General features: G+C 37.3%; 1 protein-coding gene across 2 annotated transcripts in view; it reads right to left on the bottom strand.

Annotated features, from left to right (window-relative positions):
• ago3a (argonaute RISC catalytic component 3a) overlaps positions 1-27570 on the bottom strand; it is a 47390-nt gene that overhangs the window by 7572 nt on the left and 12248 nt on the right. The window contains exons 2-11 of one of the 2 annotated variants that reach the window (XM_084385675.1): positions 15905-16076; positions 15704-15824; positions 12588-12796; positions 11732-11868; positions 10441-10575; positions 7934-8021; positions 6972-7119; positions 6776-6895; positions 2251-2394; positions 69-202 (exon numbers count right to left, since the gene is read on the bottom strand). In XM_084385675.1, the coding sequence (XP_084241801.1) occupies positions 69-202; positions 2251-2394; positions 6776-6895; positions 6972-7119; positions 7934-8021; positions 10441-10575; positions 11732-11868; positions 12588-12796; positions 15704-15824; positions 15905-16076 (1408 nt within the window). The remainder of the gene's footprint in view (positions 1-68; positions 203-2250; positions 2395-6775; positions 6896-6971; positions 7120-7933; positions 8022-10440; positions 10576-11731; positions 11869-12587; positions 12797-15703; positions 15825-15904; positions 16077-27570) is intronic. The other variant, XM_084385676.1, reaches the window with a different exon arrangement.

Genomic DNA, 27570 nt, shown 5'->3' with positions numbered 1-27570 from the left:
CCCCAAAGCCCTACAGGTGATGAAAAGGAATGAACTTTTCAGCCAGTCAGTGTGGCGTGGGGTCATACTTGAGAATCTCTTCTCTGCACTGTCTCTGCGTGGCGAAGCAGGCGATGGCCCACATCTTGATCTCCACCCCGGTGTGAAACTGTTTCCCTCTCATGTCCCAAACTCCATGACTGGGTGTGGCCACAGTGCGATTCTGCAACGACAGCTCAAGGTTGATCTGCTGCACAAGACGTGTGTGAGCAAAAACACAGGGCACACAGATATACCACTGATACTGGAACTGAACATGACTGGAACACATGAATAAATCATTACTAGACTGAACTGGAGGAAAAAATACAATTAAGAGTGTAACTTTACAAGTACATTTCACAAAACAGGCCTGCACATAGGGAAGAACGGAGGCAATTATAACACACAAACAAAAATTATTCAATCACGCTAGTAAAGCTAGTAAGATGACACATATTGAGCACATGATCACTAGATTTATATACATTTTCTTTAAATCAAACGATGTGTAAATATCAAAATTGCAAGTTTATCAATCAGTAATCTCAGATTTGCAGCCTCAGTATTGCAGTTTGTCGTCACATTAATTAACTGCACCCACAGATTTCTAGAAATCTGTTCCTACAGAATCATTAGGGGTTTTCACACTTAAACTAGTTAACCCTGGGTCATTCTAAACCCCGGGTTAACGGAATCTGGGTTAATGAGTTATCTTGCTTCACGTTTCATATTGCTCATAATTCACCTGATGTTGACAATTAATCCTGAGTATTTATAACCTGACTTTTCACACTGCATATTTCTAAACCCTGGGTTTAAGTCCTCGTCACTGATTGGGCGAACGCAGAACATGATATGTTTACATAAAGGCTTTAGCGTTGAGCATCCTCATATTATATATTGCTGACTGTACTATCAAGGTTATCCTGAACTGACTTCTCGGACTATAAAGGTAAGAATGAAATGGTGTCTTCTCGTTTCCGTGATGGTGAATATGAGGTATGTGATTGGCTGTCGGTTACTAAGCCTCTAGTCGTAACATTCTAACACTATCATTTCACATTACACACATTTGGCACCATAATGCAGGGTTAACAGCACAAGGCTCTGGTAATTCAGGGTTTTCTAGTAAAACAGGGTTTCATAACATTAATAAAAAAAATGTCAAATATATTTTAACCATAAAATATTTTACAATTGTAATTCTAATAAAATAAATCTGTAGCTTAGAAAATGAAATGTTGAAACTAAAACTAAAAGAGACACTGAAATTTTATCATTTTTATTCAAAAAATATATATTAATGATTAAATAATTGTGGATCTTAATAGACCTTGAGCCCAATGTGAACCAAAAAAAGGAAAAAATAAATAAAATATTATTATTTATTTTTTGGATGTACAGTATTATTTTCTTCTGTGGTCAAAAGTTGTTTTTGAAATTTAATGTTGGATAAAAATTAAATAAGACATGAATGACAGATGCTCTATCTATCTATCTATCTATCTATCTATCTATCTATCTATCTATCTATATATATATGTGAGGTTGGGAGCGACTGTAACACTTAATAAAATAATATTATGGCTGAACTGAAAGTTTTTAAAATACATAAACATTATCTCATTGAAGTATCCAATTAAAGACTTGACTTACCAGCTTAGCAATGTTTTAGCACAAAACATATACGATTATAAATATATAGAATATAACATAATATATAAATATATATAGAATATAATATATATATAAAAATTTTAATAACACGATTCCCAGGGTATGCATGAAATGATCAAATTCATACCTTTAATGCAATGCAAGAGCAAGTAACTTTCTGGCAAATGCATAAATGTAAGCTATATAAAAGTGTTAAAAATGCCTCCAACCACTTTTACATCATAAGTTACCATTGCCTCCGATCTCCTGTCATTTAAAAAAAGCATATAAATGTACAAAAAATCACACAAAACCATAATTCATTCTCAGACTATATAGACAGCCAAACTGAACTGACTCAAAGACATCAATAAATATTCTTTCGTTCATTCATTTATCTAAAACAACAAGAAATATCACTGCAAGCTTGTTTACTTTAAGAGTTATTGCACACTTCACACTTCACACATCACAGCATCAGTGATTAGGAGCTGTTAGTTCCTCCAGGAGAGGCTATTCACTCATTCAGACAGACAGACACAGAGAGATGTGGGTGATTGAAAAGAAGGGTACCATAAAGTGCTCTGTGCTCACCCTGCCCCCGTACTGCAGCATGGGCGCAGGCAACACGCGCCCCGTCACATGGGCCATCTCGTCTCGCACCTTGAACTGAAACTCCTGAACGAAAGGGTCTGCTTCATAGTTAGCACTGCGCACCTGGAAACACACAGACAAAGATCATTAAGGCCTGTCAATAAATTAAAATTCGTTTTTTTCTGTAGTTAATATTTAAAGCAACAACATGTAGTTTTTCAACCTTCATAATATATTTCCAAGACCCTTGTGATGGTACATCGACTTACAATGACACGTCTGCCAGAGCCTGACGGGGTCTGTATCGCTTTTACTGGCACTATGTAATTTCGGGGTGCGGGTAGTCACCAGAGCTCAAAAAGAACTACAAAATTCGACTGCTTTACGGCATACGTCACTTCGCCCACCACTTCCTCAAATTCGGCCGTGACAGGCCAACCAGCGCGTTTGTTTTCGTGCGTCTGTTTTTCGTCATGGCTGAAGCAGCAGCGAAACGTAAGAAGTCCAAGGTTTTGTCGGAGTAGAGTCGGAAGAGGAAAAGGGAGAGTGATAAACTGAAAGGCAGGACGAGGATCAATATTGGTCGAGCGTTTGCTCGCTGGCGTGAGCTTATCGTCAGACCGATGCTGACTTGGCCGTCATGCTGTTGAACTAGTAAGTAAATTGCTTGCATACTATCTTTAGTTTTTCTAATCTGTTGTCTGCCTGGCTACGTTACGGAAACTATCTGGTCCTCCATTTATCTTCATGAATCAGCTAACGTTAGTAGATGAGCGAATTATCAATCTGGTAGCTAGTAAACACTAACATGCTAGTTTTAGATGGTTAGGATGCTATCGCTATCATTCTCGTTCAGATTTGAGCATTGCAATCGACATGCAAATCGCAAATGTTTGAGTAAAAATGTTTAGTCTACTAAACATGTATAAATTATGAAAGGAGGAAGATTAATAATATTATCATTGCCCATATGAAAAAAACCTGCATGCTTCATATACAGTAACAGCCCGTTCTCATCCCAAGTCGTCATATACTGACGCTTTCAAAATTTCTTCAATATCTGACGCACAAAGCACCCTTTAGCGTCCATATGAGACGCATAACCCTACCACAGACCTAAACCTACCCATAACCGAAGCGTCTCATATTGACGCTAAGGGTGCTTTGTGCGTCAGATATTGAAGAATGTTTGAAAGTGACGATTTGGGGATGAGAATGCGTTGACAGTAACCGTAAATCATTTTACAACAGCGGTAATGGACAATTCCGCTTCCAACCTGTAGGGCGACCGCAGAGGAAAAGTTCCGTGTTGTTGCTTTAATTTGCTCTCAAATATTTTGTTTTAATGCATCTAAAACAACTTCACTTAGAAATACACGAAATTATGGAAGTAAAATATGTGTTTTATGTTGCCTGTAATGTTACAGCTGTTCTCCAGTACAATAATGCTAGTGCTGCCAATATTACGCAATTCTTACATTTCTTACATCCTAAACCAATTAGTAACAATTAGTTACGAAAGTAGTAACAACAGTCAAACAGATATTTACCTTAACAGGCACCAAATAATTAGGTTTTTATTTAGCACTTTTATCCAATAGCAGGGTTTGTTATTGTGAAATAAAAGTTTTGCAAATTGTTTTTAAAGCAGAAATAAAATAAGATACAAATATTACATTAAAAAACTTAAACTTTGAAAATGCTGCCGTGGCAACTTTCTAAAATAAAATAAGTTACTAAAATTGCAAAAACTTCAATAAAAATAAATTCAAGCTTAACAGAAATACAAAAACTAACTAACTTTACTAAAACTGAAAATATAAAAATAAAAGCTAATTGAAAATATACTATAATCTATAATAATATATAAATAATACTAAAACATCACTGTCTATTAATCCTAAAATCAATCAATTTTAAAACATTTTATACATACATGCATAAAAAATATTTGGATATGGTATCAATTTAGTGCGAATAAATGGTAAAACTGCAGCTTAAATTACCCAGAATTCAGATTATATTAGATTTGAAATGAACCTTTCCTGAGACTGCCTGAACACACAGTTCACAATGTTTGTCAGAAACACTTCTTGCTACGAGCTGATAAATCCCAGCTCAGATCCTGCTGTACTTCGGAGTGTGAAAATACTCTCAACCGTGGTATTTTTAGCTCTGTCTCAAAGCTAGACTTTTTCATTTGGGACATTTCATTGGCCTCGTCAGTTGCATTCCACCCACGCGGTCTCTCCGCTCTTGTTTGGAGATCTAAATGAGAAATCAACCACGGCAACACGCAGTCAGCTGCTCGGATTCAGCGCCTGATTGGCTGTCATTTTAATAAGGTATAAAGAGCAGGAGCGCTTCAATTACACGTTAGCAGCTCAAACCCGACGGTAGCGGCAGCAGGCAGACTGTAAATCTGCAGGGAGTGAGGTAAAGAGTTCAGAACACAGCTAATCAGCTCGCTATGAACTCGCTGACCTCCATTAATGCAGACAGCAACCTGACTTCATTCAGATCCACCACACGGACAGCCGGAGCAGGCTTTAATACACTGCTGGATGATCTTACGTGATCCTCAGAAGTGTGCATCTGGATTATTATGCAATCAAATTAAGAGCACATCTGGATTATTATAGTTACCTAAACTGTAAAAAGAATTGCTACTTGAGACCAATTAACTTGTTGAAATGTTGCCATGGCAACTAGCTGAAATAAAACATTTCATTTAGTTTAACTACACGTTTTCCATTTCAAAATTCCAGACTTTTCCAGACTTCTCTGCGGATTTTTCAGACCATATGTATTTAACATTTGATAAATGTTTTTTAAAATCAAACATGCATGTTACATTCTGACTATGTATGCTATTATGTTGCCAAATAATTTACAGAATGTATCTAGGTACTGTAGCTGATACAAATCAATTTACACCAAACCCAGACACGTTCAGCGCTTTTTATTAAATCTATAAAGTTAAAATACAGGATTATGTTTGATGCACTTTTTAAAAAATATTAAAAATTTATATTATACATTTTAAAATTATATAGTGTTTGATCAAATTAATTTTTATTTTTATTTAGACGATGTTATTTTCTAAATAATAGCAGGATATGGCATCCAGTATAATAATGTTTGCTAGAAATTTACTGCTAAAATAATTTATTATCAGGCATTATCACTCCATCCGAGTCCTAACCCATAAAAGTACTCAACCATATAGCATGGATTTCTTGGCGACGTCATCACTGCTTGCGCACGCAACCAGGAGGCAGAAAGTTAGGCTAGTAGCATAGTGGTGGTGTTGTCGCTAAGTCAAAATGCCAAGGAGTTGTTGCGTAATTTATTTACATGCAGGCCTATCTGTTGTGTTTTATCTGCTCATTTAAATTATACATGTTGCAAGTAATTCCAAATCTAGGCAAATGGAAGAGTGGGACAGAAGGAGGAAGTTGTATGTTATATTCTTTCTACTCATAATTTGACGAGCTGCACATGACCACATAGCACGTAGTTGTATGCATCAAGGGATTTGTACGCTCTAATCATTTCTCTTGTATACACACTTGGTGTCTGAATAAGATAATTATATATATATATATATATATATATATATATATATATATATATATATATACACACCAGGCAACACAATTGCTGGCCACTTCTTGTCATCCACAATCCAAAGATCGTCATGTATTGCGTAGGGATCCGGCAAGATCTCACCATTTCTGAGAGTACGTTTTTTAATATAATCGCCACGGTCGGAGGTACTAAGGCTTCCCACATAATCCATCGTCAAATCTTTGATTTGCAGTAAAGTAACGTTATATGTGTGCAGTCATGAAATGTTGCAGGTCGTAAAGTAACGTAAACAAGGTTAACTTATAGCCTATAAAAGCAAATTCGGGCTCTATAGATGCTGCACTGCTAACATTGGCTATTACTAACTTAGTCTAACATGATAATTCATACATGCATCACAGTATGTCCGGGTTTTGATTCGTAAACAGTTGGACGTTTTACATAATGTTATATTAATATGAAACACAAACAAACAGATCCAACTCTGAAATTGCCGTTTATTATTGAGTCAACAAGAAATTACAAAACAACGCGAAATCTACGTTAATTACAATGTTCTTTTACAGAACTCGGCATAACAGATAGCGGTTTTCTGCCTCCTGGATGCGCGCGCATCCGGTATTGTTTGTATACAAGAAACCCGTTATTTTCAGTATGATTCAGTATATTAGTCTATAAACACTCGCAGAGTGCAAATCTGACTAAATGGAAATGACAAAAAATCTAATTCCATAATGTGTAGGAACACTGTAACTTGAACATAACTTAAAACTAAAATGTATTAAAAAAAAGTAAAAAAAAATTACTAAAACTTTAACTAAAATAAAAAAAATGGAAAATATAACTATTTCAAAATATTAAAAACTATATAGTCTCTCAATGACCCTAAAATAATGAGTTTAAAGGCACTCACCAGTCTGCTGATCTCCTCCTGTCGGTCTGGTGCTGATCTCGCTGTGGCTTTGATCATGGTGGAGGTTTGATTATCTGTCAGTTTCTTGATGCACCGCTGCCCTGCTACAATGTTGCACACCTACGAGAACAGCAGAGCGTATAAGAACAGAGACTGTGGTCTATGGCCATCACAGCGTGAGGATGTCAGGACTCACCTCCAGGGGCAGGTAGGTGTGTTTCTGCTCCTGGCCCACCTGTAGACAGGGCAGGTGCGGGTATTTGAGCTGCAGGTTGTACTTTTCTCTGAAATACTGAGCTACTGTTCGTTCCACAGTTTGGCCATTCTCCAACTGCAAAGGGAACCTGGAAGAAATCAGGAAACTTGATCAAACAACACACCACCACTAGAGGGCATCAAAAACCAGAGCTAAACTGCTTCCCTCAGTCCAAACATTTGGGCTATGTTTGGAACAACATGCAACTTGTACTATTTCTGCAGTACATACTGTGCATAATGTGTGAAGTGTGCGAATATCCTGCATGCAATGTGATGAGGTCATGTGGCAACAATGCAATATACATGACAATGCAGTTTTACATACTACACTATTTTTCATGTAATTATTATAATACTTAATAGTATTACATTAATACGAATCAACATTTAAAATATTAGGACCTGTAAAAACAAAATGCTTTAATAATAATTATGAGGAAAATGTAAATTTAATGCAAACCATTTTAAATGGCACAAAACTTAATTTCATTTTATTTCTTAAAATAATTTGGATGGATGGATGGATGGATGGATGGATGGATGGATGGATGGATGGATGGATGGATGGATGGATGGATGGATGGATGGATGGATGGATGGATGGATGGATGGATGGATGGATGGATGGATGGATGGATGGATGGATGGATGGATGGATGGATGGATGGATGGATGGATGGATGGATGGATGGATGGATGGATGGATGGATGGATGGATGGATGGATGGATGGATGGATGGATGGATGGATGGATGGATGGATGGATGGATGGATGGATGGATGGATGGATGGATGGATGGATGGATGGATGGATGGATGGATTGGATGGATGGGATGGATGGATCAAACAACATGTCCTAAAATGTATCGCTCTAACACGCTTCAGTTCCGGCGGTGGACGTTTGGTGGCTGGCGGGGCGGCGGGTCACATTGCAGACCCGGTACTTCCTCCGCATGGTTCCGCAGTGGGTCACCTCCACTTTCAGACCTGCACAGAAACCAGCCAATGAGAAAGAGACAAGAACATACATATAGTAAGCACATAGTTGGACAATGAAACTGAAAAAGCTGGAGGTTTCACTCCTATATATGCGCGGCCTGATCGTAAAAGCAGAGTGTGAAGGATGAATTAGCAGAGCAATAGCACAGCTGTACATAAACAACTGCAATCCACACAACATAACTGGAGACATATGAGAGTTCAAAAGAGGACAAATTGTTGGTGCACGTCTCGCTTGCTCATCTGTGACCAAGTCTTTGAGGTGTATCGAGAGCTATGGTATGCAGGGTAATGTGGACCACCATGGTGTAAGACGAACCACATCCAACAGGAGTAACTGTCGACGGAAGAGGAAGCTGTCTGAAAGAGATGTCCAGGGAATCAAAAACAAAACCACAGCTGCCCAACTCACTGCAGAATTAAATGCACACCTCGACTCTCCTGTTTCCACCAAAACTCTTCGTCAGGAGTTCACGGTCGGGCTGCTATAGCCAAACGTTTGGTCATTCGTGCTAATGCCAAATACTGGTTTCATTGGTGCCAACAGTGCAAATCTTGGGCTGTGGACAATGTGAAACACGTATCATTTTCTGATGAGTCTTTCCCACATCCGTGTGAGTTACGGCGTGGAGAAACCCAAAAGAGGTTGAACACCCGGGCTGTCGCTGCCCAGATCGAAGCCAACGGAGGATCACTGATGGTTTGAGCTGCAATATCATGACAACCCTGACTGTGCTTGATAGACGCGTCACTGACAAGGACTACCGAACCATTCTGGAGGACCATGTGCCCTGTATCAGCATGATAATGCACCAATACACCGCAAGACTGGAGACCGAATGGTTTGATGAAGATGAAGGTGAAGTTAAACATCTCCCGTGGCCTGCAGTCACCAGATTACTGAGCCACTTTGGGGTGTTTTGGAGGAGCAATTCAGAAAACGTTTTCCTCCACCATCATCACATATAGTGTTGTCAAAGTACCGGTACTTCGGTAATCGGTACCAAGTCGGTACTGAAAATGTGACGATACCAGCATTTCTGCAGTACCGGGTATATTCGGTACCCACTAATAGGAGCTGATTTAAGTCGCTTCCGTGTTTTTATCTAAGCGCGGGGCTCCAGACTAACTTTTTTACTCGGAGCACTGTCTGTAGCCGATATATACCACGATATATATAGTGTCTGTGTATATTAAACTGCAAACAGACTATTTAAATATTAACCCTGCATGTTCAGCTTGTCTCTGTGTGAATGAATGGCGCAGACGTGTGGTTTCATTTACCTAACGCACACACACACACTGAAGCACGAGTGACGCTCGCGCTGTTTTCAGTCTCTGCTGCCTCACGATATGATGACATGATGAAATTCATCTCCAGAGCCGCTCTGAGAGTCACTTCATGAGCATTTTACCGTTTAATTTGAGAAAAAACTATCATCATATCATACACACACAGAAACTCAAAGGTCTTCACCGTAACCCGTCAAAATAAAGAATAATTTGGCTACTGTACAGTAGATTTAGCTACGTCTCCATGGGATTTTTTTTTATAAGCAATATTTACATTTAAACAGCATGTAGCCTTTAATGCTTATATGTATTATTTACTTATGATTAGCGTCATAAATAAAGTCATTGAATTGAATTTAATATTTTTTTCAAATAGTTAAAGGTATAGCGGAGGATTTTCTTTTTCCGGGTGGATCATCAAGACTATTGGTCCTCCTAAGTGTCAATCATTCTGGTGATATGTTTAAGTACGTGCTCGTGCACACGATTCACACGATGGCGTGCGCTCAAAACACAGGTTGGGCTTCCCACTGATGCCTCAGTCGGGACGTTTCTACTTGACAGGTAAAGTTTGGCATGCTATTTGGAGAAATCCATTTAAAATCACTGCTAGTAAAAGTTAATGTAAGCTATGATTAGCTCGTGCATGCTCTCTCATGCACACGTTTAATAGGCGTTCCCTCTCGGGAGCAGGTAGAGTGTTGCGCATGTGCATTTTTTCAAAAAGTGGAGAGGGCGGTTCTTTTCTAAAATTCTGGAAAATCCTCCGCTATACCTTTAAATAAAATAGAAAAATAGTTCCAACAGATTTTGCTGTGGTACCGAAATTGGTACCGAGAACCGTAAAATTTTAACGACTACTGGAAATTTGGTACCGTGACACTCCTAAACACATAGTGACCTGGCCACTGTTCTGAAAGAGAAATAGCTCAAAATCCCTCTGGCCGCTGTGAAGGACTTGTATCTGTCATTCCCAAGACGAACTGATGCTGCATTGGCCGCAAAAGGAGGCCCTAGACCATACTAATAAATGATTGTGGACTAAAACCATGCGTTTCAGTTTCATTATCCAACCCCTACACACAAACACACAGGAACACACAGGAACACGTACCTTTGATTTCTTTGGTGAATTTGACTCTGTGGGAGTCTGTGAGGGGGCGAGGCTGCTCATCGATGTTGTGGATGTCCAGAACCTCACACATGAACTGAATAACTGGCTGTGCTTTGTAGAAAGCCGTGGCTGACACTGCGAGACAAAAGAGATGAAAACTGATAAAAACGCAGTTCAGATCATCATTTAGAAGAGGTCATGAGGAATCCATCCTCTGCAGTAAAAAAAGAAAAATGTTCAGTGATGTAAAAAAAAAAATATATATATATATATATATATAAAAAAAATATTAGAAAATCAAGTTGTACCAAAGAGGAGAAGTGGCTTGTTTTTTTGTCAGTGATCCCTATTGCTTATGATCTACTTGATGAATTATGACAATATTTACTTTATGGTGTTTGTATTGTAACATGTTTCAGATGGTTGCAAGAGTGCATATTTTATCCACCGCTTCTTTTTGACTGAGCAACTTGATGTAAAGACATTTCAAGATAAGAAGACCTGGTTTATTATGAGCTTGTTTAAAATAAAATAAAAATTCTTTCTGGTTATTATTCGTATTTCGGTTATACAATAAATTGTACCTGTCATTTAATTCAATGCTTTAAATTCAATCATTTTGCTTGTAAATGTCTCCTCGTATCGCTTTATTAAGGAAAAAACAAATGATTTGATAAATTTCACTGCACCCCTAAAGTTCTTTAAACACTCCTAAAATGTTAAAATCAGGAGAACATGTGCTCCCTGGGAAAAAAAAAGTAAGCGTAAAGCCCTGTATTGGGTGTTTAGCTATAGGTTATCTAAATGGTTTTTCTAATTTGACTTCACTAAACTTTCAGCGTACTAAAATCTCTGGTCCAGTTAAGATGTAGCTCTTTATTAGTCCTGTGAGAAAACAAACACAAATGTTAATGTGAACTCAAAGCCGGTCTTTCGCGCTCTTTCTGAGCCCATTCACTCCATTATAAGTGTTACAATGAGCCAGTGAAAGGAGAGACGATTTCAGACGGTTAGACTTTTCCCTGCCCTTTAGTGGAGAGGGGGAGGGAGTAGGCGATGCAACCAATTGACTTATGGGAGACTGAGAGAGCGGGAAAACATCCAGACGGAGAGACACAGAACTGGTGAACTTGGAGAGAGAGAGAGAGAGAGGGACTCATTTAACGCCCCCCTTCAATCAAACAAACCCCCACCCGCCATCTTTCATCCCCAGGGCAACAGTGTGAACAGTTCCCACACTCTGTGCTAACACACATGCTAAGCCTCGTCAGGAAACTCAAAGGATGCACACCGTCGATGTTGAGCATCATCTTCCACATGGCTGGCCGAACTGACTGGTGGAAGCCGAACCACACCTCCCTGCCTCCTCCCAGAGGATGGTCGTAGCCCTCCGGAGCAGAGAAGAATGAGCGGCCCACGGGTGTGTACCTGAGAGAAACAATCACAGAATGTTATATACTTCATGCATCCACTAAACCCACCAGCTGATAAAGTTATAGTAAAGAAAACGTTCAAGTCGGCATGAAATCAAAACTGACCCTATTTGTTTTCTTAGTTAATGCTTAAATGCTACAGTGAAAGATTTATCCATGCATTTATATTTATATATAAAAATGCACGTTCAAAAGTGGTCTATCTTATGAGAAAAATAAACTTGGGAAAAATGCAGGAATATCATGAAATGTAGTTTATTCCTGTGATCTGCATCATTACTCCAGTCTTCAGTGTCACATGATCCTTCTGAAATAATTCTAATATGATGATTTGCTGCTTGAGAAACATTTCTGATTATTATCCATGTTGAAAACAGTAGAGCTTAATTTTATTATAGGATTCTCTGATGAATAGTACGATCAAATAGCATCTTTTGTAACACTGTAAAATGTCTTCATCGTCGCTTCTGATGCCGTAAAGTCGATCACAACTTTTATCACAAGCAATTTTAAGCATCTTTTGTTTGCAGAATCCACTTCCTTATTTGCAACTTGATATCTAATGCATTGACATATGCAAACTGTGTTCAAATAGCTGCGGGGGTCACAGTTTAACGATAAAATATATTATATGAACTATAAGGTATGTTGGCGTGTCAGGGCGTGTTTATCTGTGTGTGAGACATTCTGAGATATGGCTGCACGTGCACTCACTTCATGGAGGGTAGATGGCGTAGAACCACATCCACAGCGTGAACTGGGTTGGTGCTGATTGGCTTGTCCAGCTCCAAGGGCTCTGACATACTGCGACCAGTGAGTACCTCGTGCAACAGGTGCCAGCTCACCAGGGACACAAACTTAATACTGACTTTAAAGGGTCGGTCTTTGCCTCCTTCCCCTGGCAGCGTGACATCCAGATCCACCTGTGGACACATAACAAGTAGTAATGCAGCAACACATTTTTTTTAATTTTTTTTTATATTTGTTATACAAAATTTGAATAAAAATGCGATTTAAACTTCAATAAAAAAAATCTTTGCTATTTGCTAAGGATTTGCTATCCTAGTTATTTGTGCAGAATTTGGCCAAAATATTGTGATCCTTTATAAATATGACCATAAAATAATAATAATAATAATAATTAGCAGTAGTAGAAATAAAATTACAGTAAAATTTCACTGTAAAATTAAAAAATTGAAAAATAATATACTTTTATTTTACATTAAAACAGTAATATTACAATACTAATATTTATTGTTTGATAATTGTTTATGGCAATTTCTTCATTTTCAAACGTTAAACCATCAAATTTTTGTTTTGATGGAAAGCCCCCTTAAGGGATAGTTCACCCAAAAATGAAAATGATCCCATAATTTACTCACCCTCAAGCCATGCTAGGTGTATATGAGTTTCTTCTTCCAGCCGAACACAATCAAAGATATATTAAAAACTATCCTGGCTCTTCCCAGCATTAATATGGGAGTGAATGGTACCTGTGATTTTGAAGCCCAAAAAAGTGCATCCATCCATCATAAAAGTAATCCATACGGCAATTTCCAATTTCCATCCAATTTCCGGTAACGGCCGTACGCAAGTCGAATTCTGGCGGAAAAGTGACCCCTGACTCTCACCTGGGGTGGCTTGGGATCATTTTCATTTTTGGGTGAACTAACTTTTAAACAGGGTTCCCACACCTTGGTTGACTTCAAATTCAAGGACCTTTCAAGGACTTTCCAGGTCCAATACCCTCAAATTCAAGGACTTAATGTGGGGACACATTTGTTGTGTCCAACAACAAACGATGAGGTACCATCGTAGTTTCATGCGCACGTGAACTTCATGGCAACTTACAACACTAAGTACCTCATGCGGGAAACACTTAACATAACTCAGGGTTTTTCCTGGCTCAAAATGAGGCGGATGTGGTAAAATCCTAATAATGTATTTTAATAATAAGATAATAAAAATTGTATTTTTTGTAGATCATCATATAGCCTATTGTGTTTCCCACATTGTTTTTGTGGGTACAGCTTGGTACCTCTAGGGGGGTACGGGGGCATGCCCCCCCGTAATAAAATTTTGTACATTTTAAAGATAAATTCATTAATCTGGTGCACTTTGAGTCACCTGAATCCACTGTTAAAAATACAGTTTGATTTAGATATCTGCATCTGATCATTACATTACAATTATTCAAATTCTCAGTGTTAAGCATGATAGTATGGTAACATATCACACTGAAGTAGGCTGATTTAAAATGAACATTTATTTAAAATAAAAGTTCTTCTTTTGGCAAAATTACATAATTCCTTAATAGCCTAAACAGAGGCTTTACTCCCTTCAAACTTAAATTGTTTAATTTCATTGTTGTTTCAATGTTTCATTACATCACTGTTTGAATACACTAATTTTTTGTACCTTTTATTAAGGGCATTTTTCCCCCTAATTTTATTAAATGTATGCTCCATCTTTCATTTCAAATTCTTAAATTTGATCAATATATTCAATTAAAAAAGACACTAGGCTGTTACCAATCAAATTAAATAATTTACATTGAAAAATTATAACTGTATTAAATTAGATTATTTTAAATATTTTTGAATATACAAATAAGGAATGTTGAAAAGAATGATACTTTATGAAACTAAACCGCCAGTAGGAGGCGGCAGGCGACCGTCTTAATGAGCGAGTCGTTGAGTCATTCATTCAAACGATTCGTTCAAACGGCTGATTTATTTAGAATGAGGCAGTTTATGAATGGGTAATTGAATCTTTGACTCAACCGATTCTTTCAAAACGCTGAATCATTCAGTAATGAAACAAGTGTTGCTGTGAGATGCGCTATGGTTCTGTGATCTTTGTTTGGAACTTTTTCGCTGCTGAAACAGAACAAAAACAGTCATTGCGCCTAAAATGTAAGTGACTTAATTTTAACTATTTGTTTATTGAACTGTTATGAAATCAATCTCTGTTTCAATCTTGATGGCATTCAGGCAAACAGCTCTCTGGTCGTGTGTAGCCTAGGCTATATATTGTTCCTTAACTATAATATGTTATAAATAACTGTGCAAGCCTCAACAGCGCAACATTGTTACCGTTAGTAGTAGGCTACATTAGGTAGGCCTATATTATTATCAACTATAGGCTATCAATCACCACTTACTTTACATGAAATAAAACAGAATCATCCTCACGGTTTCGGTGATTCCCTAGTTATTTTTTATTGTCGAGAGACGGAGGCGGCACAAAATTTGACAGAGGCGGCCGCCTCATAATTCTCTATGCAGGAAAAACTCTGGTAACGTAACGCGTAAATGCGCTCAACTAGTGTAAATCAAGCAAGCTAGTATGCAAAGGCCATGAAGTGTTGGCGAAATAACACATTAGGGGACTGGAGTGAATATGGAATTATTTCCAGAAAACTTCTTGCACAAAATAAATTCAAGCACTTTCAAGGACCTGTCTCTATGTATGTTTATTTTCAAAAACTTTCCAGGGCCTTGAAAACATTTTTTCAGATTCACAAACTTTCAAGGATTTCAAGGACCCGTGGGAACCCTGATTTAAAGCTTCTGTTATGTTGATAAGTGCTTCTCATCACAAGTTTGGGAAGATGGTTGACTTAGAGCAGATGCAGAGATGGATAATCACCCTAAGCCATATCAAGATTTCAGTTTTATTTTGATTAATCATCCAGCCCTAGAATATCATGATGATTTTAATGTGCACATTTCCTACAGAACATGTCACTGAATAAATGGTGCATCCAAACAGAGTGCACCCATGATGCCTAAGTGCTATGCTTTTGAACAGAGCGTGTGTTTCTTTACCCCAGCTGGCGCCACAGGTAGTGGGTTGGCGGTGTAGAGACTTTTCTTCCCATCATAAACTGGCCTTCGATCCCCAAAGATGGTGACCTTAAAGTGCTGCACCATGGAGTCCACAACTTCCCTGCAGAGACAACATCACTCATCAGGAGGGCGTCCACAAGAGCCAGTCATAAACCTTGAGTAATTCCTCACACACCCTACCTGTTCACACGGCGTGGACACTTCTCAGGCTTGATGTCCACCTCATACAGGTAGACGTCCATCTTGGGGATCTCCACCTGGAAGCAGTTGGCCAGCAGCTTGATGGGTTTCCCCATGGTGCCATAGCCGGGCCTCCGTGGCACGGAGAACAGGGACTGGGCCCCAACGGCTCCTGGAGTGAGGAGGACAGAATAAGACTGTAATGTAACTGGCCAGGCGAGGTGGATGTGTCCTCAATCAAGAACAGCTTTCAAAACAACAACAATCATATAAATGAACAAATGTATCAGCACTTCAAGCGTCTGATGCAACACACGTTCAGCTGATGGACACACCGTCTCTATTTTTGTTTGCATTGGCTCTTCAACTGGTCTTTAATAAAATCATTAGAAATTATTATAAATAAACACTAAATATTTAAATATTCAATATATATATTATTAAATATAATATAAATAGCATGTGTGTGTGTGAATTGACTGTTTTTAAATTAAATAGTTAAAGGCAGGGTAGGTAGGATTTATTAAAAATTAAAGATCCAAATTTGTTAAAACTTTCTATATATATCAATACATAATTAAAATGTAAGAACTCTGAAAAAAAGAGTATAAAAATCAAGTGACTCTAGACCGTTTAATCTGTATTAAACACAGCTCATTATTTCGATTCGGGACGAATCAAAGGATTGGCTTAGGCGACTGTCACTCTCTCGCAACCATGGCAACCACCCTTTTGCCACACAGCACCTGCCCACTTGCGCGCGCGACCGTTTGATTTGAGGAGTGCGAGAGGCACGGAACCTGATCACACCTCCGTCCAGTAGATGGCGGTAATGCACTATGTTTGCAAGCTGCCAATAAAATCTATCGAAGAAGAAGAAGAAGGCACTGAACCTAGGAATACCAAAACAATGGCAGAGAAAGAGCAATCTAAAGTGACATGATGTCACTGCATGCTCCTTCCCCTCCGCTTGTCTCAGGTAAATAATGCGTCCTCTAGCTCAGCGGTCGGAGTCGCGCGTTCATGTGTTTTGGGGGCGTGGCTTTGGAAGAAGCACAGAAATGAGGGGGTGGAGTGAATGGAAATAATGAGATGTCTTTAAAACAGTCGTGAGAGGTCTACAGACACTCGATTTTGATACTTTCTTTTTCAGAGTACTTACATTTTAATTATGTATTGATATGTACATAAAGTTTAAACAAATTTGAAAAATAAAATTTTTAGACCATTTCTACCTACCCTGCCTTTAAATAATAATTCAATAATAAATAAAATGTAACAATAATACTAATAGTAATAAATTATTATAAATTTTAAATAATAATGATATTATTAAATAGGGGTTCTCCGATCAGGATTTTTGGGGCCGATCACCGATCCCCGATTGCTGGACGCTGTATCACCTGATACTAATAAATAAACACTAAATATTTAAATATTCAATATAAATTAGTAAATATAATAAAAATGTGTTTTAAATTAAATTTAAATAGTTGAATAATTGTATTATATATTTAAATAATAATAATAATAATAATAATAATAATAAGTTTAATAATAATTCAATAATAAATACATTTAACAATAATACTAAAAGTAATAATAATAACAACAATAATAATAATAATTATTATTATTATTATTATTATTATTATTATTATTATTATACATTTTTAGTAAATTATATTAAAAATGTATAAAAATAGTAGTAGTAAAAACAATACTAATTCAAATATTTTATTACCAAGTACAATAATAATAATAATAATAATAATGAATAATAATGAACAATTTTATTATTATAATATATCAACAACAATAATGTATTTTCAAAGCTAGCTTGTAATGGCAAAAAAGATGCTGAATCAAATCACATTCTATGTTAAAATAAGTTCTCAAAACAATGAGTAAGAGATAAATTATGTTGATTTATGGACAGACTACAGTCAGTTCAAGCCAGTTACATCATCGCTCCGCTCTCGAGTGAATGGAAACGTTCGGTTGTGAGTTTCACAGTTCCCCTGGCTGAGCACCGGCACCATTTCAGTACAAATTGGGAAAGGGACTAGTTCTGAAGGCTGTCTGCTAGTGACAAAGAAGAAGCCATTGCCCTCGACAGCCGGCTGATGCCCACAGAGAGATGCTGAAACTGTAATACCAGCTTCATGATGGAGTTTGACAGTGATTGCAGTTAATGGTTCCCTGACTGTGAGACGCCCAGGGCACACTTGCAGAGTTCAGCAACTTCGTGGAGGAAGGGGAAAAAAAACAATGAATCAATGCTGCCATTCTCAGAAATGTGATTTCTGACCCACAAGTCACTTTTGTGCAGTGACATCAAGCTGTAGTAAACTGATCCTCATGGCCCACACATCCGGCCATACACACTTCTGTTTCAAATACATCTCTCACCTGCATGGGCAGTGGTTAGATGTCATCCATTTAAAGATAAATTTAAAGGTGATGCATGCACCTGATTTCTCCCTTTGCCAGGTTCAATGTGCACAATAACAATAATTCGAATTTGAACTCCTCAATACTAAATCAAAACCTTGATACAAACAGACTAATAGGCAGATTATGCGTTGAATATGCATGATAGATTTGCATATCACATAAAGGGTCCATTTAGCAATTCATTTTGATACATGCATGTAATCTGTCATGTTCATTGATCAGCAATGTCCAAAAGCATTTCCAAATATATTCTCCAAAAATTCCACAGCATAAACATAATATATTGTGACGCGAGGGAAAGATCAAACAGTCGAAAAGTAATGAAAGCTCAATTAAAAGGCAGACAAGTTTATTTATAAGTCATATTTCACACACAGCAGAAATTGTATGTACTTCACCGTAAGTGACCAAAAATAAATCGAGGCAAGAAATAAAAAGAACAACAAATTGATTTAAAACGTCTTAAAACGAATGAGAGAATAAAAAATAAAAAATAAAATACACAAAGTGCAAATTGAAAATAAAATAGTAAAATATTTCAAAAATATTAATAAAAATATATGACTATAGCTATAAAAAAAATAAAATAAAAAATACAAAAACACTCAAGAGTGTTTGGTTAAATGATCCGATTCTGGTTCAACAAATGGTGTAACTTTGGAGCAGGACTTCCTGTTTGTCCAGACAAAGTGAGTTTTTGGTAAACCGGAATGGAAAAAAAATCATTTAAGGGAATAAAGAAAAAGAAAGGCTTATTGTATTAGTGAAATAATTGTAACCATTTGCAAATATTATTTTATTTTTAAGTATGCATGCATTCTCTCTACATGAATCAAGGAAATTATAGCATATTTTCAATTCAAAAAGGCAAAATTTAATAAAAAAATAAAAAAAGTTGAGTAATTTGCGTCACCGGATACTGTCGGTAGTTGAACATTTCTATTGTAAAACAGTCAAATATTAAATGTTTATCTACTTACATTTTACCAGGCATTCGTTCACTTCTTTAATAATTTTGACATTGATGAGCGAGACCGCTGAACTTTTAGTCTTCCTAACAACAAATATATTGCAGTGAATCTCTTATTTGCATCTTAAGTTTATGTTTATTGGCAATAATAATGACAGGTTTGCGAAAGTGCAGAACTCTGTGAGCTCGTGCAAAACACATCTTCAGCACAGAGACTCATTTAAACGCCTCTGATTGGCCGACGCGTTCAACAGACATGTCTGTGATTGGCTACAATGCTCAACGCTGCAAAAGCACGTCATAAGTTCCTTTAATGCAAAGAGAAAAATATAAATAAAACTGTAATATGCACTTTTCATGATTAGGTCATCGCGGCTGCTGTAATCTGATTCACATTTGTTTTTCTGATTAATTGTTTTGCTCTATGTGAGAAAGACAAGGTAACAAAATATTCGGGGCTTTACTAAAAACATACTTAAGCCCCCTGAGCCCAGCCCTAGCGCCGCCCCTGCCACTAGCAGATATTATACGCTTCGCCTTTAAGATGACAACCCAGTGTGTCAGAACACAAGCAGTCTGGCTTCTGCAGCATCTAACAAGATTCTGGTAACGAGACAGCAGAAGTTTAGCGAAGGTTCAGTTCGGCATTACCCATCAAATGGGCTCTGAGATGCGCCTGTGCTAAACGCGTGTCGGGCTGAGAGTGATTCATCCCGGTTTGACTCATAACCGCTGCTCAAGAGGCCAGTCTTCAGAGCTGAAGAGAGCAGGGTCACGTTTAAAAAAAACAAGACTCGCTCACAGAAGCTGGCGAGGGTCAGAATGAATCATTATCTGGTGTGTGTAATGAGCGCAAACACCGGCTTCTGGGAGAAAACCTTCATTGATTTTAGTGATAACGTACAAACCCTTCATGACAAACCTAACATGAAGAGGTTTGCTACAAAAATAACCATTACTCATCTTCTTTTATGTTGCCCTGTCATTTTTTATTATTCATATGCATGTACTCTACCATTCAAAAGTTTGAGGTCAGAAAGTTTTTTGTTTTTTAAAGAAATTAATACATTTATTGAGCAAGGGCGCATTGAATTGGTTAAGAGTGACAGTAAAAACATTTATAATGTCAGATCTCTATTTCAAATAAACGACGTTCTTTTGAACTTTCGATTCATCAAAGAACACTGAAACAATGTATCAGTTTCCACATAAATATGAAGCAGCAGCACAACTGTTTTCAACACTGAAAATAATCAGCAAATCAGCATCTTAGAGTGATTCCTGAAGGATCATGTGACACTGAAGACTGCAGTAATGATGCTGACAATTCAGCTTTGATCACAGGAATAAATTACATTTTACAATATATTCACAAAGAAAACAGTTATGAATTTTGTATCCAATAATTTCAGCGTTATTTTCATAAATCCCACTGACCGCAAACATTCGTGTACATTTCGTCTTGATATACCCAACGCAAACATCAATCATTCAAAATGCATTTACATTTAGATCTCCTAAATAAATAAATTAGCAAGTTTGGTGAAACTCAAAAACATTTGATGTGAAAAGTCAAATGTTTCAATCATACAATGAATAAACTTAAGTACACTGTAATGCAATCAATTAAATGTATATAGTGAATGTCCTGTATACTGAACAATTGTTTTTATTCAATTACTTGAATACTGATACTGATTCATAAAGTTTTGATACTGATTCATAAAATAAATAAAGTACCACTGGCCGCTTCGCTAACGCTAGTTGATAAGAGGAATCGCTCTGCCTCCATCTAAGCTCCGCCCACAAAAAACTTCACCATGTTTACTAACTGAAAAGGGGTCTATACTAAATTGTTTTTATTCAATTACAGAAAATTGATATTGATATTGATTATAAAAAGAAATAAAGTACCGTAACCCCTATTCGCACGTGGTCCGATATGTCGCCGAACATCGAGGTCCTGTGATAATATTAGTCCCGTGTGAATCAGCATCTCTGTGATTTGGCGGGGGTCGTTTATAATTTTTTCAAGGTTTTTGTTTCCTATGCGCTTTTTTAATCCATCTTTCATGAAGAATAAAGGCTGCGTTGGGAGTGTTTTGATAGTATTTTGGGTGCTTGGTCATATCGCTATACACCACACGATACAACTATACAATCTGCAGACAGAGAAAGCTGAAAACCATCAGAAGAGCAAAAACAAAAAGAGTGATTAGATGGAGATGACATGTATAGCAGCATGCGGTGAGGAACATTCTTCTGTTTATGATAATATCATTCAGCTAGACCTATAATAACGACAAGACATTTCCAAGCAATAGCCTATTGACATCATATCCGGGAGATAAGTCAGTAAATTCGAGTAAAATCACAGGATTCGCTGATCCCGTGCAAATGCGCCACACGGGGGGTAATTTCTAAATCACACGAGGTCCCCAGATAATACTAATCCAGTGCGAATAGGGCATTAGTCTTATTTTCAAACAAATACTTTTTTAGTATTTTATGTAATAAATTAAATTAAATTAAAATTAAAAGTAATTAAATGCACGGCTGCACGACATTGAAGAAAATTGCGATACGCGATAACTCATTAAATAATGCGATACGATAATGATTAAAGTGTGTAAAATAAACTTAAATTATCTTTAAAATATATGTAAAATGATATAACTTACATGTGTTTCACATTCTTTTTGTGGCAAGAAAACATCCCTAAACTTCTGAAAGTGAACATCAGTGTTTTACTGTATATAAGAAGTGTTATTTTAACATCAGTGTAAACCACGGGGTGCAGGTTATCCTACATCATTAGGGTTATTTAACAACATAAACTGAATAATCAAATGTAAAAATTAAATGCGTTTCATCTCGGATCTGGTTGGTTACGTTCAACTGCACATAAATAGGAAAAATACTTCCAGAAGCGGGGCAGCTAAAAGTGTGCGCTCACTGTTCTGTCAGGAATCTGGTTCCCCTTTTTCACCTGGTGGGCCTCTTCCAGCAGACACGGGCCAGTCCGAGAGACCCCAGCCTTTCACACGCAGCCAGACCGACAGGGGCGTCTGAAACCCCAGACCATTGTGTCTTTGTCATGGAAATCACCCTCTGCCTCCAGCAGACTGATAACCATTTGATTCTACGCCGAACACAGACTCGTGCATGTCTACACCATAGACCAGAGGTTCTCAAACTGGGGGTACGTGAGGAGACAGAAGGGGGTATGCGAACAAAATACTGAGTTTTGCCATTCATTTAATTCTACCCCACCTTAAAAATAACATTAAAACTGCGCATATATTTCTATCAGGTCAAATGCGTTAAATACATGACACTAGGCTTGGCACGACAGTCGGTGTTACCGGTGTTAAACGGTGTTCAGTCGCAACACCGGTTTCATCACAAAAAAACTTCTTTTTTTTAAGCATTACGCAGTATCCGTATTTTCTGTCACTAGTTGACTAGCGTTGTATGATCACGCTCAACCATTAAAGCGCGACAAAACAAGAGACTGCGCTGTAATTCCTGCCTATTACACACGCGCGCGCACACACACGCGCACGCACACACACACTCGGAAAAGACGCGCGTCAGTATCGAGTTCTCTTTTCGGCCTTGAACAAAACATAACACACACAAATTATGACAAAATGTCCGTTTTGTCGAGTGTCCTCATAAGAGCAAATTATTTAAATAATATCATAAATTAATGTAGAGATTTGTGATAAAATGGGACGTGTGTCAGATGGAGTGTCATCATTAATGTTAATCAAAGAACAAAGGTAAGAGAGTAAATTAGGCCTACTCACTCAGACCCGGCGCCAGGAGGATTAGTATACCGGTAGCCTTATAATCATGAATCTCTTGTGTGCATGAATTCTCCAGCGAACGGCTTCTTCACGCAAAAGAAAATCTCTTCATAAAGCGCAGTGAAATTCATTTTATACGTGCAATTCACACGAGCTCTAAACGAATGCGAGACTGCTGCGATTAGTCAAACTTTATTAATGAAACAAAATCAGGCTAGTGCGGATACCAGGGCCAGGTTTCCCGATAACGATGTATCTTAGCTCTTAATTAAGAGCGTTCTCTATGTGCAAGGTTACGAACGCTCGCCGCGCGTTTCCCAAAAATGCACTTACTTAACATGAATGCGCGAGAACGCGTTCGTGCTAAGAGTCGCTGTCCATTCGCAAAGTGCTGAAATATAACCTTATATGGAATCGTATTCTGAACGTTTAACCTAAAATAGAGGACACTGACAACGCGCTGAAAGACAGGACCGAGCAGGTAATATTTAATATGAAACAAAGTCTCAACTTTCAAATTTGGTCAGTCAAACAAAAATAAAATAGGCCTACCGTTTTTTGGCTCTTTAATGTGTCGTGACAGATTGCCTCAGTTAAAGCCAAGTTCAAATCCACCGAAGTTAAATCAATAACTCTTCTGACTGCTTTGTCGCACAAAAATGGTGGAATTTGATTGGTCAGATCGCATGTCAATCAAACTCAATACGAATGATGAATTGACGGCATGTAAAAAAAAAAGGTAATACCGGTGTTGTCACAAGTCGATTAACCGGTGGGAGAATATTATCACCGTCACATCTCTACATGACACCTGATCAAATTACCTCATCTTTTGCGGTCATAACTGACTGCATTCACACAAGCAGCGTGCATATCTGTAGGTTGCGTTCTCGACAATGTAACCTGCCTTTGTAAAAGTGGGGATTTAGTACTTACTAGCACGAAGAACAAATATAGACACTCTGTGCACTGAGATCGATTTAATATTCAAACTCTCTTCGATACAGATACATACCCTGCGTGAGTTCCTTAATGTTGATCACATATTATACAAATATCCACACGACTGCAAATGTGACAGTGATTTTATACAACAGCTCAACAAACAAAAGGTATTGATATTAAGTGATGATCAAAAAAACAGTATTGTCAGTATTTTTTGCAACAAAATAACGGCTCCAACGTAAAGCCACAGCAGTGCTTGTGAACGAATCTGCGGCTATGAACAAATCGTGAGAGTCAATGATTCAATGATTCATTCATAATTACAGCCACTTGCTTCGTTACTGAATGAATGAATGCCTCTAGGGCTGAAACGATTAGTCGACATTGTCGACAACGTCGACAATAAAAAATTGTCGACAAATATCTTTGTTGTCGAGTAGTCGTTTGATCCCACGTGACCTAATGTAAGGGCCTGCAATATCGCAATTTGACCGCTACGGCGCTGTAGCGCTAGAGTGTAATGCAGCCGTTACAAATGCTATTGCGGACCGGTAGAAGAAAACACAGCGCGAATTATGACGGAGTGCAAACGAATCCGAACTAGTAAGGTGTGTAAAGTTTCACAAAACTGCAAACCAAGAATGCTGTCGTATGCAATACATGCAAGGCAGAACTTGCTTTTCACGGGAGCCCAACATGCATGTTAAAACACTTAAAGAGGAAAAACCCGGCACGAGACGAGCCGGTGAGAGGTGAATATTCTCCAGCTGAAGCTAAATAACTAGCAGTAAATCTCTTTTTAGAGAATGCAATACTACTAATAATAGCAATAATATTAACAATAATAATATAATTACAGTAATGTGATGATTCATTTTTGCATAGAATAAAGCTTGATCGAGCTAAGGAGTCGGGGCTGTTTTTATTATTGTAGCTCTATTAGGTAACGTTATTACAGTCTTATCCCTTGCCTGTATTTTGTTACATATTCATGAAGACTTACAAAAGGAGATGTTATGAAGAATATCATGTCAGTTAATTTTTTATACTGTAAATTAAAAGGTGAATGAGAATGTCTCTGTCAGCTCAGCTCAATTGTCATATACATTTTTAAAAAAAAAGATTCTTATAATAATTGTTTGCAGTTTAAGTGTGTCTGTAATGCAGCTGATAATTTTTTTTGTTTATTTTTTTTCTATTGAAAGAGAACAGAATATTTAAACAATGCTTAGAGAGCATTTGTGTGTGATTTGAGTTGGACAGAAATCTGAAAACTTAAAGAGAATTACCTGTTTAGTTGCTCAAAGTTCATTAAAACAACCATTTCAAAAGCTGAAGTGATTTTCTTTTTTTATATTATAGTTAGAATATGTATAACTCCGTGTTTTAACTAATTGAAAAGGCTGAATAATCGTTCCAAACGTACTGATTAGTCGGCGAAATAATCGATGAATAGTCGATTAATCATTCTAATAATCGTTAGATTAATCGATTATCAAAATAATCGTTTGTTGCAGCCCTAAATGCCTCGATGACTCGCTCTTAAAGACAGTGACTTACTGCCACCTACCGGCGGTTTTAATTTATTATTTCAAAGCATCAGTTCGTTTTACCATCACTGCATATTCCTCTATTGAACTTTTTTTTTTTTTTCAGTGTTGTTTTTGGCAGCCCTTTTAGTTTTAGTCTTATGGACGAAAATGCTTTTTAGTTTGTCACATTTTAGTCACTTATAAACTTGATAGTTTTAGTCGACGAAAACGCAAAAAGGTTTTTAGTCAATTTTAGAAAAAAAAAGTAGTCTTTCACAAATTAATTTACCGGTAGGTTAAAAAGTATTGGAAATGGGCTTAGGTTTGACAGGTTGTAGCAAGTGTTGCAATTCATAAAACAACAGTTAACCTTAAAACCTTTGCATAATAAACTAGACTTTCTCATTGATGGAGATGCAGTGCTGCCAAGCTGTACTTCATTGTCGCATTGGGCAGAAACCTTTTATCCCCATATTTCAAGTTATATTTTTTCCATGAATTGATGCTCTTCTAAAATTTCATCACATTGGCTATTTTCACCAGTAATCACAGTAATAAAGGAATGGTTTACAGTTTAAACAGCAAAAAACTTTGAGCTACTACAACATTACACACAGATAAAGTGGTAACAGTGGAATCACTGTTTTACTCCAAAAAAGCCAGGAATAAAAACATTCTTACTTTGGCAATTGTGGCTTTATTATATAATTAGTTAAATAATAATTTATGTTATAATTTATGTTATAATCTAAGTTATATAAGATATAATTATATATTACTTTGTACCAATTAGCCTACTAAACTAATGCTCGGACACACTCGGTCTCTCTCGCGCACTTTCGGTCTCTCTCGCGCAGTTCGTTTCGCTTTTGTCCAGTCCGGCGCCTCTCATATCGAAGATGTGTGGTGAGTGACTAGCCGTAGCCGCAGGTGTGTTGTTGTTTTTTGGAATCTGGTGCGCGGCATGGCGGCAGCCGGGTGGTGGGCGTAGCCTACCCAAAACAAGGATAGGAAGCGGCAGCATTGCTGATACTTTTATAGCTCAAAACAGACAGATTTCACGCAAAATAGGCAGAAATGACATGCATTGTGAATGTCAGACTTATAATCATTTTCGTTCCGTCTCGTCTCGTCAACGAAAACTCGAAAACGTCTCGTCATGTTTTAGTCACCTTAGAGACATTTTTAGCTAGTCATCGTCGCGTTATCGTCATAAAAAAAAGGTGCGTCAACGAAATCATTTCGTTATCGTCATCGTTGACGAAAACAACATTGTTTTATTTAAAGCATTATTTCTTTTATAAAGGTATTTGTAAAGGTCGATTTAAAAATCTATTTAAGGGGGCAAATACTGTCCCTTACTGAAAAAGGTGTGACTGCAGAGAGGGAGTACGCAGAAGGATGTTAAAAATAGGGCTGTAATCAACCAAAGAAAATCTTGGTCGACTGAAGTTCTGAAATTTGACTAAAAATGACGTTAGAAAAAGAAAAAAAACGTTAAATTAATTAGCTGCGCACTGTGCATAGTACTTGGTAGCCTTGTTGTCCGCCTAAATGAATTATAAATAAACATAAAAAACTATTAGGCCATTTGCAGTATATTAAATCGTTTTTGACCTAATTATTTTGCACTGAAATGAGTCTGACGGCGTTGCATCACGTGCACCTGCGCAATATCATAGCCTATGGTTTCTAGTAATGAACTAGTGATATCACCACAAGAACTTTTGAGGAATATGCAACATAATTTAGACAATTGTTTTTGTCATATGTATTATAATAACTGACAGACACTATCATTTCAGCAATAGGAGCTCAGCTTCACGGCTGAGACACGAATAGACTATTAACTTAAAGCTTTTACTCTTAAACACAAAAAGGCACGTCCACTTTAATAAAAAAAACTATATTTATTAAACAAACCAGATCAAGAGCAGAAACGAAATAAAG

Source organism: Rutilus rutilus (genome assembly GCF_951802725.1).
Source record: "Rutilus rutilus genome assembly, chromosome: 17".
Lineage (NCBI taxonomy): Eukaryota > Metazoa > Chordata > Actinopteri > Cypriniformes > Leuciscidae > Rutilus > Rutilus rutilus.
Note: the sequence above shows the minus strand (reverse complement) of the source record. Positions and strands in the feature narration are given on the sequence as shown.